Here is an 18,704-nt window from a genome sequence, read left to right as displayed (position 1 = left end):
CCTTCCACTTTATTCACCCGGCAGCACTACTTGACCGTTCATGCACTTTTTATGTTTTGATTTCACCCTGATATGCGTTTTGTCCCTACTAACCCTATCTCCCGGCCGTATAAGCCGACAACATCCACCATCATATTCCCCCCCCGGTCTTTGCGTTGTGTGTAAAAAAAACAGATCATTGGATTTCTCTCATCACCTAATTCATCCACATTTTAATAGACGTACCATCGTGACATTCTGAACCAGTAAATTACAAAACCTCTTTTATACTAAACTTTAACATTTATATCTGTAATAATAATAATAATAAATGCCATTTAGAAGACACTTTTATCCAATGTGCCTTGCATACGTTTTGTGTGTATGGGCTGTCAGGGGAATCGATAAAACACCTCACTAGATGGCCATTGTCAACAGGCTCCAATACAGAACTATTTATGACCTCACTAGATGGCCATTGTCAACAGGCTCCAATACAGAACTATTTATGACCTCACCAGATGGCCATTGTCAACAGGCTCCAATACAGAACTATTTATGACCTCACTAGATGGCCATTGTCAACAGGCTCCAATACAGAACTATTTATGACCTCACTAGATGGCCATTGTCAACAGGCTCCAATATAGAACTATTTATGACCTCACCAGATGGCCATTGTCAACAGGCGCCAATACAGAACTATTTATGACCTCACTAGATGGCCATTGTCAACAGGCTCCAATACAGAACTATTTATGACCTCACTAGATGGCCATTGTCAACAGGCTCAATACAGAACTATTTATGACCTCACTAGATGGCCATTGTCAACAGGCTCCAATACAGAACTGTTTATGACCTCACTAGATGGCCATTGTCAACAGGCTCCAATACAGAACTATTTATGCTTGAAGGATGACTTACACACAGTCAACAGGCTCAATACAGAACTATTTTGACTAAAGCCATTGTCACAGCTTTTTTATGACCACAAGATGGCTATTCAGGAAAAACTATTTATGACCTCAATTAGATGGCCATTGACGGTTGAACTATTTATGACATGGATGGCTATTGTCCACTGACCTATTTATGACTTGATGGCCATTGTCAACAGGCTCCAATACAGAACTGTTTATGACCTCACTAGGGCCATTGTCAACAGGCTCCAATACAGAACTATTTATGCGGAACTTACACACAGCTCAATACATATTTTCTAAAGCCACGCTCAGACCACAAGACCTATTCAGGAAAACGGAGGCGCTTATACCACTGACCTGTGACTTGTTTGTCAGGCAGCGAGGATGGGGATGGCGGAACCAAACTTCTCCAACAGGCGCTCATACAGCCAATCAAATGAACCTGTGATTGACAGGTCTGTTGGTCGTCTGTAGAAAACACAAAAAGAAGAGTCAGAGAAGTGTGTGTGTGTGTGTGTGTGTGTGTGTGTGTGTGTGTGTGTGTGTGTGTGTGTGTGTGTGTGTGTGTGTGTGTGTGTGTGTGTGTGTGTGTTATTAAACAACTAAATTGACCGACGTCAGTTCAATTACTTGAATTCCATTTTAGTTTGTATTTTTGTGAGCTCTGCGCGCCGGTAGAGAAATCAGATCAAGAACAAACTGTGGGCCGCTGGAAGTTGTAGTTTTCAACAGAAAATATTAAACTTAGTTCAGGGCAGAAAACGTGGTAATTAATTCATACGACTATGTAATCCATTGCGCCTGCCCTGCTCTTCCGGCCCCAGAAAGACACATGAGAGAGGAATGTACACAGCACAACGACAATAGGGATATTGACAGTTCGTTAGGTAGCTGTACCCGATTAATATTTGTAGTACTTGGTAATTAGCCGTCTTGAAAGTATGTCCTATCTACTTTGAAGAACAACTAAAATAGTTTTATCGTCAGACAGCTCTGCAGCATATTAGGTAGCTACTAGCTAGCTAGTTACTATTACATATTAGGTAGCTACTAGCTAGCTAGTTACTATTACATATTAGGTAGCTACAAGCTAGCTAGTTACTATTACATATTAGGTAGCTACAAGCTAGCTAGTTACTATTACATATTAGGTAGCTACTAGCTAGCTAGTTACTATTACATATTAGGTAGCTACTAGCTAGCTAGTTATTATTACATATTAGGTAGCTACTAGATAGCCAGCTAGCTAGTTACTAGCCTAGCTAAATAGGATGACTTGTAAATGAGGTTAGATGGTTGGCTGAGCAGAGATGACAAAAAAATATATAATAATAATACATTTTTTAAAAACTCAATAAGAAAATTGAAAGTTCTAAAAATGTGGCTTTGGAATTTCTACTAAAATTTCATTTCTATTAAAAAGCTTAAGCATATATATCTTTTTTTTATACAAATCAAAATGGAAAAATTATTTATTTTTCACCGAACTGAAACGACCTCAAAAAGCACTAATCGCTCAGCACTAGTGTGTGTGTGTGTGTGTGATACTCACGTTGGGTGTGACCTGATATTCTATGTAACTCTTCAGCCCATACATCTTAGAGCCCTTTTTAGGATCAGCCACGACACAGTCAAGAGGAGACTGGGGATACAGCCAGACTGGCCCCACATCTCCCATCTACGCGTGCGTGCGCGCGCACACACACACACACACACACACACACACACACACACACACACACACACACACACACACACACACACACACACACACACACACACACACACACACACACACACACACACACACACACACACACACACACACACACACACACACACACACACACACACACACACACACACAATTACTACATTGCTATTACCATCTTGAGTAACAAAGTTTCCCCCCCCATAAATGTAATGTGAATGTAATATAATGTAAATGAAGTGCCTTGTAAAAGTAATGTAAAGTAATGCAGATGGATGTCAAAGTAATTTATTGTAAAGTAATGTCAATGTAATGTTACTGTAATGTAATGTAAATGTGTAGAACAGATGGATGACTCACATAGATGGCCAGTCTGTCTTTGCCTTTGGGTGGTAGTTTAGCCAGGAGGTACACCTCTGGGTTGGGGATCTTAGAGAACGCAAACCTAGTGGAAGAATACGGACCTACAGTACCAGTCAAAAGTTTGGACACACCTACTCTTTCAAGGGTTTTTCTTTATTTTTACTATTTTCTACATTGTAAAATATTAGTGAAGACAATAAAACTTTGAAATAACACATATGGAATCATGTAGTAACCAAAAAAAGTGTTAAACAAATCAAAATATATTTTATATTTGAGATTCTTCAAAGTAGCCACGCTTTGCCTTGATGACAGCTTTGAACACTATTTTTGAAAAGTTACCAGAATTTTTCAACCCTAGTGAAATGCAACATTTAAAAATAAATAAGGGTGAGTGTTTGTGTGTCTTACTTGTTGAGGGATATCTTCATGTGTGTGTGTGTGTTGCGGCCTGTCGCCTCTCCTTCCTCCTCCCCTGTAGTTTCTCCATAAACCCCTGTTGATCTGGCATCATCCCACTCTTCATCCCACTCACCATCATCGTCATCATCACCTTCACACGCACAAATGCACACGCACAAACAAGGACATTATAAAAATAAAAAACTAATAAATGCAACATTACAAATACAACAACATTTACAAACATCTTGTTTGTCTTTGTGTGTCACCTGCATTCTGTTGAGTCTGCGCGTATCCCTGGGTGTCCCATCCCCCGGCTGTCTTGTTGGTGTAAGCTCCTCCCCCAGACCAAGGGTTGTCACCGTTAGCAACCTGCAAACAACAACAGCAGCAGTGAACTCTGGGAAATGTTTACGAGCTGCTTAAAAAAAAAGAAGACTGCTTCAGCCTGTTCTGTTTTAAAGGCTAAGTGGCTTGATGTTTTGAAGTGGCGTGACTCTGACCAAGGCATTCGTAATGGCTAAAGTGTGTGTGTGGTGCATGCTGTCCTGCTTTATACAGTTTTAATGGCTCAAGCGTGGCCAGAGAAGGTACCTGGATGTTTGTGTGTGTTTTAATGGCCCAAGCGTGGACAGAACTGGCCTTGGGCCTACAAAAGAGAAGCTCCAACGCCATGCTAACGACTATTTCCCCTTCCTGCCTGACTATAAACATCTCTCTCTCTCTCTTTCAATTAAAGGGGCTTTATTGGCATGGGAAACATACAGTGGGGCAAAAAATATTTAGTCAGCCACCAATTGTGCAAGTTTTCCCACTTAAAAATATGAGAGAGGCCTGTAATTTTCATTGTAGGTACACTTCAACGATGACAGACAAAATGAGAGAAAAAAATCCAGAAAATCACATTGTAGGATTTTTAATGAATTTATTTGCAAATTATGGTGGAAAATACGTATTTGGTCACCTAAAAACAAGCAAGATTTCTGTCTCTCACAGACCTGTAACTTCTTCTTTAAGAGGCTCCTCTGTCCTCCACTCGTTACCTGTATTAATGGCACCTGTTTGAACTTGTTATCAGTATAAAAGACACCTGTCCACAACCTCAAACAGTCACACTCCAAACTCCACTATGGCCAAGACGAAAGAGCTGTCAAAGGACAACAGAACCAACATTGTAGACCTGCACCAGGCTGGGAAGACTGAATCTGCAATAGGTAAGCAGCTTGGTTTGAAGAAATCAACTATGGGAGCAATTATTAGGAAATGGAAGACATACAAGACCACTGATAATCTCCCTTGATCTGGCGCTCCACGCAAGATCTCACCCCGTGGGGTCAAAATGATCACAAGAACGGTGAGCAAAAATCACAGAACCACACAGGGGGACCTAGTGAACGACCTACAGAGAGCTGGGACCAATGTAACAAAGCCTACCATCAGTAACACACTACGCCGCCAGGGACTCAAATCCTGCAGTGCCAGACGTGTCCCCCTGCGTAAGCCAGTACATGTCCAGGCCCATCTGAAGTTTGCTAGGGAGCATTTGGATGATGCAGAAGAAGATTGGGAGAATGTCATACGGTCAGATGAAACCAAAATATAACTTTTTGGTAAAAACTCAACTCGTCGTGTTTGGAGGACATTAATGCCGAGTTGCATCCAAAGAACACCATACCTATTGTGAAGCATAGGGGTGGAAACATCATGCTTTGGGGCTGTTTTTCTGTAAAGGGACCAGGACGACTGATCCGTGTAAAGGAAAGAATGAATGGGGCCATGTATCGTGAGATTTTGAGTGAAAACCCTCCTTCCCATCAGCAAGGGCATTGAAGATGAAACGTGGCTGGGCTCCTTCAGCATGACAATGATCCTAAACACACCGCCCGGGCAACAAAGGAGTGGCTTCGTAAGAAGTATTCAAGGTCGTCGGAGTGGCTTAGCCAGTCTCCAGATCTCAACCCCATAGAAAATCTTTGGAGGAAAGTCCGTGTTGCCCAGCAACAGCCCCAAAACATCACTGCTCTAGAGGAGATCTGCATGGAGGAATGGGCCAAAATACCAGCAACAGTGTGTGAAAACCTGTGAAGACTTACAGAAAACATTTTGACCCTCTGTCATTGCCAACAAACGGTAACAAAGCATTGAGATAAACTTTGTTAGTTGACCAACACTTATTTTCCACCATAATTTGCAAATAAATTCATTAAAAATCCTAAATGTGATTCTTTCTGGATTTTTTTTTTCTCATTTTGTTTGTCATAGTTGAAGTGTACCTATGATGAAAAAAGTACAGGCCTCTCTCATCTTTTTAAGTGGGAGAACTTGCACCATTGGTGGTTGACTAAATACTTTTTGCCCCACTGTATGTTATTGCCAAAGCAAGTGAAATAGATCAGAAACAAAAGTGAAATAAACAATATAAATGAACAGTAAACATTACAGTAAAAAGACATTACAAAATGTAATTTTATGTATATATACAGTGTTGTAACAAAGTACAAATAGTTAAAGTACAAAAGGGAAAATAAATAAGCATAAATATGGGTTGTATTTACAATGGTGTTTGTTCTCTCGGGTTGCCCTTTTCTTTGAGGCAACAGGTCACAAATCTTGCTGCTGTGACGGCACACTGTGGTATTTCACCCAGTAGATATTGGAGTTTAATGAAATCATATTGTGAAATATGTGTCTCTAATATGGTCATACATTTGGCAGGAAGTGCAGCTCAGTTTCCCATCATTTTGTTGACAGTGTGCACATAGCCTCTTCTCAAGAACTGACTGCCTTACGGCAGCCTTTCTCAATAGCAAGGCTATGTTGGTCACTGAGTCTGTACATAATCAAAGCTTTCTTAATTTAGAGACAGAGACCGAGTCCCTCTCTTTCTCTCTCTCAAGCCCCATAACTTATTGTAATGAAGTAGTGTGTACCTGAGTGTTTGTGCTAGTTGCTGGACTCGGGCTGTAGGCATCCGGATAGGTAGCCGTCTCTGGTGCTGTGGAGACAAGGCACCAACCTGAGAGATGAGGGGGATTGTAATAATCATCCACATTTTGACTTTATCTGACCCCCTAAGGACAAAGACAGTAGTCATGGCTATCTTTCCCATGTGTGCAGGATGAAAACATCACTGTTTGTACTACAGGGATGACAGTAAACATACTTTGCAAAGACACAGTGTTGCTTTAGCGCCACACTGTTAGCAACGCTTAGTCAAGTTTATTTTGGCGTGGTACTGGGATCTTCAAAACATTTTCCAGAGTTCAACTTTGATCTTTGCTACGGGCTCCCCAGTGATGTCACGTTTGTCAAAAAATAAATGCGGTGTGATGGGGTCTCACAAAGACTTCGAACACCTCCCCACACACACACACGCACGCACACACACACACACAGCCGGCGCGCGCACACACGCACACACACACACACACACACACACACACACACACACGCACACACACACACACACACACAAGCTGGAACGATAAACTGCCTTCCTCTTACCGGAAGGCATTTTGTGTTACCGAGTTGGTAATCTACCCTGCACTGTAGAGACTGCTGCCCCATGTACATACTCATGGAACACTGAGAAACTAAATGCATTCAACTGAAATGTGTCTTCCGCATTCAACCCAACCCCTCTGAATCAGAGAGGTGCGGGGGGGCTGGGGAACAGGGGTTAACTGTCTTTCTCAGGGGCAGAACGACATTTTTACCATGTCAGTCGGGATTCGATCTAGCAACCTTTCAGTTACTGGCCCAACGCCCTACCCGCCAGGCTACCTGGTCACTTTAATAACATTTACATACTGTTTTACCCATTTCATATGTATAAGACTGTATTGTAGTCCAGTCCCATCCTATAAACTACTGTGTACACTCCCTTTTCTAGTCACATACTGTCCATGTACTGTCCCGAACTCTGACATTGCTTGTACCAATATTTCTTAATTACTTTCTTTTAATGTTTTGGATCCGTGTGTATTGTTTTATATTGTTAGGTATTACTGCACTGTTGGAGCTAGGAACATAGGGCATTTAGCTAGGTATTACTGTACTGTTGAGCTAGGAACATAGGCATTTAGCTAGGTATTACTGTACTGTTGGAGCTAGGAACATAAGCATTTAGCTAGGTATTACTGTACTGTTGGAGCTAGGAACATAAACATTTAGCTAGGTATTACTGCACTGTTGGAGCTAGAACATAAGCATTTAGCTAGGTATTACTGTACTGTTGGAGCTAGGAACATAGGCATTTAGCTAGGTATTACTGTACTGTTGAGCTAGGAACATAAGCATTTAGCTAGGTATTACCTGTACTGTTGGAGCGGTGGGAACATAGGCATTTAGCTAGGTATTACTGTACTGTTGAGCTAGAACATAGGCGTTGCTAGGTATTACTGTACTGTTGAGCTAGGAACATAAGCATTTAGCTAGGTATTAATGCACTGTTGGAGCTAGGAACATAGGCATTTTAGCTAGGTATTACTGCACTGTTGGACTAGAACATAAGCATTTAGCTAGGTATTACCTCACTGTTGGGAGCCAGGAACATGTTACTGTAAGCAGGCATTACTGCACTGTTGGAGCCAGAATCAAGCATTTAGCTAGGTGGCACAAACGGTTGGAGTTTGCACAGCTACCAGCTGTAATGGACTGCACCTGTTGGAGCTAGGAACATGCTTTACTTTAGCTGGGGGCATTACTGCACTGTTGAGCTAGGAACATAAGCATTTAGCTAGTAGTAATTGTACTGTTGGAGCTAGAACATAGGCATTTAGCTAGGTATTACTGTACTGTTGGAGCTAGGAACATAATCATTTAGCTAGGTATTACTGCACTGTTGGAACTAGGAACATAGGCATTTAGCTAGGTATTACTGCACTGTTGGAGCTAGGAACATAATCATTTAGCTAGGTATTACTGTACTGTTGGAGCTAGGAACATAATCATTTAGCTAGGTATTACTGCACTGTTGGAGCTAGGAACAGAATCATTTAGCTAGGTATTACTGTACTGTTGGAGCTAGGAACAGAATCATTTAGCTAGGTAGTACTGTACTGTTGGAGCTAGGAACATAGGCATTTAGCTAGGTATTACTGTACTGTTGGAGCTAGGAACATAAGCATTTAGCTAGGTATTACTGTACTGTTGGAGCTAGGAACATAGGCATTTAGCTAGGTATTACTGTACTGTTGGAGCTAGGAACATAATCATTTAGCTAGGTATTACTGTACTGTTGGAGCTAAAAACACATGCATTTGGCTAGGTATTACTGTACTGTTGGAGCTAAAAACACATGCATTTGGCTAGTTATTACTGTACTGTTGGAGCTAAAAACACATGCATTTGGCTAGTTATTACTGTACTGTTGGAGCTAAAAACACAAGCATTTGGCTAGTTATCACTGTACTGTTGGAGCTAAAAACACATGCATTTGGCTAGTTATCACTGTACTGTTGGAGCTAAAAACACATGCATTTGGCTAGTTATCACTGTACTGTTGGAGCTAAAAACACAAGCATTTGGCTAGTTATCACTGTACTGTTGGAGCTAAAAACACAAGCATTTGGCTAGTTATCACTGTACTGTTGGAGCTAAAAACACATGCATTTGGCTAGTTATTACTGTACTGTTGGAGCTAAAAACACAAGCATTTGGCTAGTTATCACTGCACTGTTGGAGCTAAAAACACATGCATTTGGCTAGTTATCACTGTACTGTTGGAGCTAAAAACACAAGCATTTGGCTAGTTATCACTGTACTGTTGGAGCTAAAAACACAAGCATTTGGCTAGTTATCACTGTACTGTTGGAGCTAAAAACACATGCATTTGGCTAGTTATTCATGTACTGTTGGAGCTAAAAACACTTCTGTTGATACTAAATATTTTGGAAGTATTAAGGTTTAGTAACGCAGAACTATTTATATCTTTGTAGAACATGCGAATGACGTTGATAAAATGTTCACCGAATCCAAAAGGTTTACGCGTCCTAAAGAGAAATTCATGTTCAATTGAGTCAAAGGTTTTACAGAAGTCCCCCCAAAAAGACAACCACATCTGAGTCAATTGCATCTGAATAGTCTATAAGGTCCAAGACTAAACGAATGTTAGAGTTTGTGACGGCTCTTCATAAATCCTATTTGAGTCTCATTTATAATGGTATCTATTCCTTTCTTTAAACTTTTGTCATAAAATTTGTAAAATCAATTTGTAATCAATATTTAATAAAGTAATTGGTCTCCAATAGACATGTACGGAGTGTGTGTCAACGGACATGGAGATGAATACATCCTTATTGGACGTGACTGCCCCGTGTCTGTCCCTCCTCCTGTTTGTTGTGATGCGGAGTTTGCCGACTGCCAGCTGTACGTAAATGGACAAATCCCTTTAGGACTCCGTGTGTTGTGGAAAGGTAAACACTGATTGTTTCAAGCTAACGTTAGCGAACAGAAGATGGACGTTCAGTGGGCTCTGGGTTCAGTTCACTTTCATTTGCTAGAGAAATAAATGAAATACAAACATGAAAAATTACTGCTACTTTTAATAACTCTGCTCTCGTACCTGCGTACATGGTCAGAGCTCTGCGTAGATGGTACGCAAAATGTGTGCATGTTGGTAGGTCTGATAATAATTTAGCGAGGTATTTGCCTGTCCCTGTTTCGCTGTCTGTTGCTATGTTAGCGAGCCACTTTCACCCCCATCTCCCCACTGTGCACAGAGGAGGGAGTGATGCATTCTGAGAAGCACAAGCATATGACCGTTGCTAAATATGCAAAATACTGTTTTGAAAGCAATTTATTGTTGTTCTGGGATACAGAGAGAAGAGTCACAGCTTTCTGTGACTATATTGTTTATTTTGTCAACCTCTAAATATTGAGTTCATGGCACCACTTTACAACCAGAGTAGGCTGTAGTTTTAAAATGTAAAATTTAAAATTTAAATGGTGACCAAATAGGCCTACCAGAAAATAATAATTATCCACAGCTAAAGCAAAGCTATACATGCCCTGGCACCACAGACAGCCTACAGTTGAAATTAGAAGTTTACGTCACACCTGGAAAATTCCAGAAAATAATGTCGTGCAGCTTTAGAAGCTTCTGATAGCTGTAATTATTACACTTTAAGTATAATTTGAGTTAATTGAGGTGTACCTGTGGATCTATTCTTCAAGAATCTACTCTTCGAAACCCAGTGCCTTTCCTGAGCATCATGGAAAATCAAAAAGAACCAGAAGCCAAGACCCTGAAAACAGACCCCAGCTGTTCTGGTCCAATCCTTGGAAGCAATTTCCAAACGCCTGAAGGAACTACGTTCATCTGTACAAACAATAGTACGCAAGTATACACACCATGGGACCACGCAGCCATCATACCGCTCAGGAAGGAGATGCGTTCTGTCTCCTAGAGATGAATGTACTTTGGTGCGAAAAGTGCAAATCAATCCCAGAACAACAGCAAAGGACCTTGTGAAGATGCTGGAGGAAACAGGTACAAAAGTATCTATATCCACAGTAAAACGAGTCCTATGTTGACATAACCCGAAAGGCCGCTCAGCAAGGAAGAAGCCATGGCTCCAAAACTACCATAAAAAAGCCAGACTACGGTTTGCAACTGCACATGGGGACAAACATCTGACTTTTTGGAGAAATGTCCTCTGGTCTGATGAAAAATAGAACTGTTTGGCCATAATGACCATCGTTATGTTAGGAGAATAAAGGAGGACACTTGCAAGCCGAAGAACACCATCCCAACCATGAAGCATGTGGGTGGCAACATCATGTTGTGGGGGTGCTTTGCTGCAGGAGGGACTGGTGCACCTCACATAATAAATGGCATCATGAGGACGGAAAATGATGTGGATATATTGAAGCAACATCTCAAGACATCAGACAGGAAGTTAAAGCTTGGTCACAAATGGGTCTTCCAAATGGACAATGGCCCCAAGCATACTTCCAAAGTTGTGGCAAAATAGCTTAAGGACAACAAAGTCAAGGTATTGGAGTGGCCATCACAAAGCCCTGACCTCAATCCTATAGAAAATGTGTGGGCAGAACTGAAAAATTGTGTGCGAGCAAGGAAGCCTACAAACGTGACTCTGTTACACCAGCTTTGTCAAGAGGAATGGGCCAAAATTCATCCAGCTCATTGTGGGCAGCTTGTAGAAGGCTACCCGAAACGTTTGACCCAAATTAAACAATTTAAAGGCAATGCTACCAAATACTAATTGAATGCATGTAAACTTCTGACCCGGGTAAATTCAGTCCAGTCAATTCAGAAAGTAAAGCAGATTCCAAATCCAAATGTTCCTAATTAAAAAGCATTGAAGAGAATTGAAATTTCAGTGTACTTCCTTAATTGACTGGAATGTATATGGAGTATAACCCAAACCTGGGACCTTAATGCAGGGAAACTTAAATCTGTTTTACTAAATTTCCACCAGTATGTTAAAATGTGCAACCACAGGGAGAAAAAAAAACTCTAGACCACCTTTACTCCACACAGAGACACGTACAAAGCTCTCCATCGCCCTCCATTTGGCAAATCTGACCATAATTCTATCTATCCTCCTTCCTGTTTGCAAAAAAATTAAAGCAGGAAGCACCAGTGACTCGGTCAATAAAAAAATTGGTCAAATGAAGCAGATGCTAAGCTACAGGACTGTTTTGCTATCACAGACTGGAATATGTTCCGGGATTCTTCTGATGGCATTGAGGAGTTCAACACATCAGTCACTGGCTTCATCAATAAGTGCATCGATGACGTCGTCCCCACAGTGACTGTATGTACATACCCCAACCAGAAGCCATGGATTACAGGCAACATCAGCATTGAGCTAAAAGGTAGAGCTGCCGCTTTCAAGGAGCGGGACTCTAACCTGGAAGCTTATAAGAAATCCTGCTATGTCCTCCGATGAACCATCACTTTGAACATTAGCTCCCTGTCTCTCACAGTACGTTAATGTTACCGTCTGTTTCTCCCAGAACATTAGCTCCCTGTCCCCCACAGTATGATTGTATTAACTCACTGTTTCCCTTAATTAATCAAGGTTATGTGGGCCAGCGCTGAGGTCAATTCTATTCCAATTCCAAAGTGTCAATACCGGACTAAGATTGAATCGTATTACACCGGCTCTGACGCTCGTCGGATGTGGCAGGGCTTGCAAGCTATTACAGACTACAAAAGGAAGCACAGCCGAGAGCTGCCCAATGACCCGAGCCTATCAGACGAGCTAAATTACTTCTGTGCTCGCTTCGAGGCAAGTAACACTGAAACATATGTAACGGATGTGAAACGGCTAGCTTAGTTAGCGGTGTGCGCTAAATAGCGTTTCAATCGGTTACGTCACTTGCTCTGAGACCTTAAAGTGGTAGTTCCCCTTGCTCTGCAAGGGCCGCGGCTTTTGTGGAGCGATGGGTAACGATGCTTCGTGGGTGGCTGTTGTTGATGTGTGCAGAAGGTCCCTGGTTCGCGCCCGGGTATGGGCGAGGGGACGGTTTAAAATTATACTGTTACACATACATGAGAGCATCAGCTGTCCCGGATGACTGTGTGATCACGCTCTCCGCAGCCGATGTGAGTAAGACCTTAAAACAGGTCAACATTCACAAGTTTGCAGGACCAGACAGATAACCAGGACGTGTACTCTGAGCATGCGCTGACCAACTGGCAAGTGTCTTCACTTACATTTTCAACCTCTCCCTGTCTGTAATACCAACATGTTTCAAGCAGACCACCATAGTCCCTGTGCCCAAGAACACTAAGGTAACCTGCCGAAATGACTACCGATCCGTAGCACTCACGCCAGGCTGTGTCAGAGGAAGGCCCTAAAAATTGTCAAAGACTCCAGCCACTCTAGGCATAGACTGCCTTCTGCCGATAGGCACCAAGTCTAGGTCCAAGAGGCTCATAAACAGCTTCTACCCCCAAGCCATAAGACTCTGAACATCTAATCAAATAGCTACGCAGACTATTTGTATTGTTCTCCCCACCCACCCCATTACACTGCTACTACTTCGTTATTATCTATGCATAGTCACTTTAACACCTGTACCTACATATACATATTACCTCAATTACCTCGACTAACCGGTGCCCCTGCACACTGACCCTTATATAGCCTCGCCATTGTTATTTTACTGCTGCTCTTAAATTATTTGTTACTTTTATTTTTATTCTTATTTTGTATTGCTTTAAAAAACTGCATTGTTGGTTAAGGGCTTATAAGTAAGCATTTCACTGTAAGGTCTACACATGTTGTAGCTCGTGCATGTGACAAATAACACTGATTTACTTTACAGATACGTAGTGAATTATTCACACTGTTATGGTGTGTAATCCGTAATGAACAGACACACACTCACCTGTAAGTAGTCTTCTGGCACTGTGCCCACTTTCTCCTCTGGAGTTCTGAGCCTCTATCCATCCTCCACCAACATTCTGGCAAAAAGAGAGAGGAGGGGCAGAGAGAGTGGGAGAGAGAGGAAGAGAGAGAAGGGGGAGAGAGGAGGAAGGAGAAGGCAGGGAGAGAGAGGAAGAGAGATAAGGGGAGGGAGAGGAAGAGAGAGAAGGGGAAAGAGGAAGTGGGAGAGAGAAGGGGAGAGAGGAGAAGAGAGATAAGGGGAGGGAGAGGGAAGAGAGAGAATATGGAGAGAGGGAGAGGAAGAAAGAGAAGAGGGAGAGAGAGAGAAGGGGAGAGCTTGAAGGCAGAGGCAGAAGGGAGAGAGAGGAAGAGCCGGGCAAGGGGGAGAGACAGAGGAGAGAGAAGGGGGAGAGATGGGGAGAGGAAGAGGGAGAATAGGAGAGGGAGAGAGGGAGAGGAAGGAAAGAGGAAGAGAGAGAAGGGGGAGAGAGAGAAGAGAGAGAAGGGGAGAGAGAGAGGATGAGAGAGAAGGGGAGAGAGAGGAAGCTTTTGAGAAGTGGAGAGAGAGGGAAGAGAGATAAGGGGAGAGAGAGGAAGTGAGAGAAGGGGAGAGAGAGGAAGAGAGATAAGGGGGAAAGAGAGGAAGAGAGATAAGGGGAGAGAGAGGAAGAGAGAAGGGAGAGAGGAAGAGAGATAAGGGGGAAAGAGAGGAAGAGAGATAAGGGGAGAGAGAGAGAAAGAGAAGAGGGAGAGAGAAGGTGAAGAGAGGGAGAGAAGGAGAGAGCGGAAGTAAGAGAAGGAGAGAGAGGAAGAGCGATATAAGGGGGAGACAGAGGGAGAGAGGGAGGGAGAGAGAATAGGGGGAGAGGGAGAGGAAGGAGAGAAAAGGAGAGAGGGAGAGGAAGAGTGTGAGAGAGAGAAGAGGAAAATGAGAGTTATTCATTGGACAGTCTGGACAGAAAAGCGTGAAATGTAACGCTGTAGTATTTCAGGTGACTTTGGCCAGCCAGTCAGATCCTGTGTGTACCTGATTGAGGACGGTGACAGTCTCTCCTTCTCTGACTGTCAACTCGTTATTTCCTGGTTCAGCACTGAAGTCATATATCACCTGGGCCTGTAACAGAGCACACACAGTGATGACCTCGGGACCACTCTGAATGGTACTGTAGGACGTAGTCATAGGACACAGTGATGACCTCAGGACCACTCTGAATGGTACTGTGTACACACACACACACACACGCACGCGCGCACACGCACACACACACACACACACACACACACACACACACACACACACACACACACACACACACACACACACACACACACACACACACACACACACACACACACACACACACACACTGCCTCCCTCTCGAAAACAGTGGCGCTACAACCTACAAAAAGCAGTTCACAGTAGAGACTGGAAGATAAACATGTAAATACATACATAGGTGTTGTTTAATCTGTCTCTGCACATGGCATCAATCCGTTTATTGTATGACATTGGTTCAGTTTATAAACATGTTCTCTTTCAGTCATATTACTCTGAAATCTAAACTACACTTCAATGAAACCCCCCCCAATGGCGCATATTCTGTATGACAAAAAAAAGAAGCTAAATTAGCGTTGTCTACCATTCAATAAAGCGCACCATGACATGCTGAAGAAACTCTCCTACCTGCATTGCCATCGTTGCAGGATTTACAGTCGTTTTCCACGCAAAAACGTCACCGTGAAAACACCCCGCATCAAAACAATCCCAACGTAAACAAAGCAGACGAGGCTACTCCAGCTCAAAACGATCCACTCTGGCGTATCTTCTTACAACTATGTTGTTACAACGTGCGTGCTATTCTGCAGAGACGATTTCTCAATTTTCTAGGACGACAATTGCCTCATTTTCACACAACAGAATAGTTTGTTAGTAATTTTGTATCCCCGCGGTAAATAGCGACAGGGTGAGGAAAGGGGCCACTTCCTCCGAGCAGAAATGTAGAACAAGTAACAGGGGTGTGGATACGTGCCGCGTTCAAGTACTCGTCGGAAACTACGAAACTCAGAAATGTCCGACTTGCTAACCTGTTGTACATATATACGTGCCGCGTGTTCAACCTATTAACAAGTCGGACATTTCCTAGTTTTGTATTTTCGAATAGCACATGAACGTGGCAACAGTCGGACAGACAATTGTGTTTATTTTCCTTTAGCTGCTCGGTCATAGGTTTGACTGAGTAAATACACCGAGTAAAGACAACCATTCACAGATCAGGAACTCTCAACTTCTTAGTAAGAGATGGAAACTATGTCAACAAGTCAAAGGGGAAATATTAGCCTAAATTATTTGTGACCTTGTTAAGAGAGGTAATTCATATTGACTGAGTGATAGTCAATATTATAAGGTAATTATAGGCAATAATCATGGGTTCTGGTGAGACCTTTCAAATGCAATAAACTAATGATATGAACTATGAACTAAAGACCATGTGTGGATATTCTCCATCCGGTCACAGTCTGAGCTAACAGGTAGGCTAGGCTAGCAGGTAGGTAGACTTGGCCAACATGCAGGTAGGTTAGGCTAACAAGCAGGTAGACAAGGCTAACAAGCAGGTAGACTAGGCTAACAGGCAGGCTAGGCTAATAAGCAGGTAGACTTGGACAACATGCAGGTAGAAAAGGCCAACAGGTATGCTAACAAGCAAGTAGCCTAGGGCCAACAGGTATGCTAACAAGCATGTAGGCTAGGCCAACAGGTATGCTAACAAGCAGGTAGACTAGGCCAACAGGTAGGCTAACAAGCAGGTAGAAAAGGCCATCAGGTAAGCTAACAAGCAAGTAGGCTAGGCCAACAGGTATGCTAACAAGCAGGTAGACTAGGCCAACAGGTATGCTAACAAGCAGGTAGGCTAGGCCAGCAGGTATGCTAACAAGCAGGTTGGCTAGGCTAACAGGTATGCTAACAAGCAGGTTGGCCAGGCTAACAGGTAGGCTAGGCCAACAGGTATGCTAACAAGCAGGTTGGCCAGGCTAACAGGTAGGCTAGGCCAACAGGTATGCTAACAAGCAGGTTGGCCAGGCTAACAGGTAGGCTAGGCCAACAGGTAAGCTAGGCTAACAGGTAGGAAGGATAGTCCTAGTAGGTCTATTAGTCTACTTGTTATAAGCATGTATGAATCTTCATGTCTATTTAATAGGCTGTGTTGTGTCGTTTTTTTTCTATGCGTCAATCTGTCAAATGCTGTTTTACAGAAGAACCGCAAATTAAAGGGTGTTTCCGAGATGGCTGTTCCAATCAGTCCGTGTCTGTATTTGATACTGTAGCTTGTGTCATGGGCGGCGCTACAATGCCACGGGGCTGTGAACGGCACCGCCTCTGAACAAAGCGACTCTGTTGTTAACAGCTGAACCTGTCGGTCTGTACAGGATTGAATGGGCGAAGTGCGCCCTCTAGTGGTGGATAATTAAAATATATTATTATCTTTTTCTCTCTCCATCTCCTCTCCCCTCTCATTCTCACCTCTCCTACGTCACGTTTGTATTAATTGAACCAGCTAATGCTAACATGCACTCAACCACACCAGAGAAAGATAATTAACTCCCCTCTCTCCTTTGTTCTCTCTCCTCCCCCTCTCCTCTCCTCTCCTCTCCTCTCCTCTCCTCTCCTCTCCTCTACCTTTCCATCCTTTCCTCTAGAACAACAAACTGAAATAAATGGCAGAAACAGGGGATTAACCTGAACTTGTCTGGTTTGTAGCCAAACTGCCTGTTTTTTACTCCAAGTTGTGATATGATGGGTTCTGTTGTCTGCACAAAACCATTTAAATTAATATTACTTACAAATATATATTATATACATTTTTGTTATTATTCTCCAGATCTGTGCCTTGACACAATCCTGCCTTGGAACACTACGGCAAATTATTTTGACCTCATGGCTTGGTTTTTGTTCTGACATGAACTGTCAACTGTGGAACCTTATATAGACCTGTTTTCACTTTGTCAATGTGGGGTATATTGTGATGTCATTATGGAGTATTGTGATGTCATTATGGGGTATTGTGATGTCATTATGGGGTATTGTGATGTCATTATGGGGTATTGTGATGTCATTATGGGGTATTGTGATGTCATTATGGGGTATTGTGCATAGTTTGCTGAGAACAAAAATCTATTTGATCCATTTTAGAATAAGGCTGTAACGTAACAAAATGTGGAAAAAGTCAAGGGGTCTGAATATTTTTCCGAAGGCACTGTACATTCATATTATAAAAGTTCCATTATAACAAGTAGATTTGTTATAAGGGTCAAGTCAATAATTACTGTACTAAGGTGTGGGGTTTCAAAAAGGGGGGAGAGGGTCATTCCCTCACGACGCCAGGACAGCGGAGTCAATCACCACCTTCCGGAGACACCTGAAACCCCACCTCTTTAAGGAATACCTAGGATAGGATAAAGTAATCCTTCTCACCCCCCCCCCTTAAAATATGTAGATGCACTATTGTAAAGTGGCTGTTCCACTGGATGTCATAAGGTGAATGCACCAATTTGTAAGTCGCTCTGGATAAGAGCGTCTGCTAAATGACTTAAATGTAAATGTAAATTCCAACTTTTTTTGTTTGCCTTGGGGAGGGTCGTGTGGCTATGTCATGTAGCTATGAACCTTCATGTCCTGACTGCTATGTCATGTAGCTATGAACCTTCATGTCCTGACTGCTATGTCATGTAGCTATGAACCTTCATGTCCTGACTGCTATGTCATGTAGCTATGAACCTTCATGTCCTGACTGCTATGTCATGTAGCTATGAACCTTCATGTCCTGACTGCTATAAAATGTATTTCTACTCAACAGTCTAAACAACAGGAACAAGTTTTTTTTTAAACATATGGGCCCTATGCTTCTTAAAAGTTTCAAAATGCATTATCCACATAATAATACTTTAAATACCTGGTGTTGT

At 42.5% G+C, this 18,704-nt stretch overlaps 1 protein-coding gene and 1 long non-coding RNA gene across 2 annotated transcripts; both read right to left on the bottom strand.

The window, feature by feature from the left end:
* Positions 1 to 1,337: 1,337 nt before the first annotated feature.
* LOC124046985 (sorting nexin-9-like) lies at positions 1,338 to 9,956 on the bottom strand. The gene is made up of 7 exons (XM_046367735.1): positions 9,947 to 9,956; positions 6,312 to 6,376; positions 3,651 to 3,753; positions 3,391 to 3,532; positions 2,977 to 3,061; positions 2,458 to 2,583; positions 1,338 to 1,373 (listed from the first exon to the last, which is right to left on the bottom strand). Exons 1-7 carry the CDS (start codon positions 9,954 to 9,956, stop codon positions 1,338 to 1,340), a joined length of 567 nt encoding a protein of 188 aa, XP_046223691.1.
* A 3,814-nt stretch (positions 9,957 to 13,770) lies between these two features.
* LOC124045360 lies at positions 13,771 to 16,535 on the bottom strand. Its single transcript, XR_006840843.1, has 3 exons — positions 15,430 to 16,535; positions 14,773 to 14,859; positions 13,771 to 13,822 (listed from the first exon to the last, which is right to left on the bottom strand). It is a non-coding gene; the product is annotated as an uncharacterized LOC124045360 (long non-coding RNA).
* Positions 16,536 to 18,704: the final 2,169 nt, after the last annotated feature.

Source organism: Oncorhynchus gorbuscha, linkage group LG10 (assembly GCF_021184085.1).
Source record: "Oncorhynchus gorbuscha isolate QuinsamMale2020 ecotype Even-year linkage group LG10, OgorEven_v1.0, whole genome shotgun sequence".
NCBI classification, from domain to species: Eukaryota; Metazoa; Chordata; class Actinopteri; order Salmoniformes; family Salmonidae; genus Oncorhynchus; species Oncorhynchus gorbuscha.
This window is presented reverse-complemented; position numbering and strand designations above follow the sequence as displayed.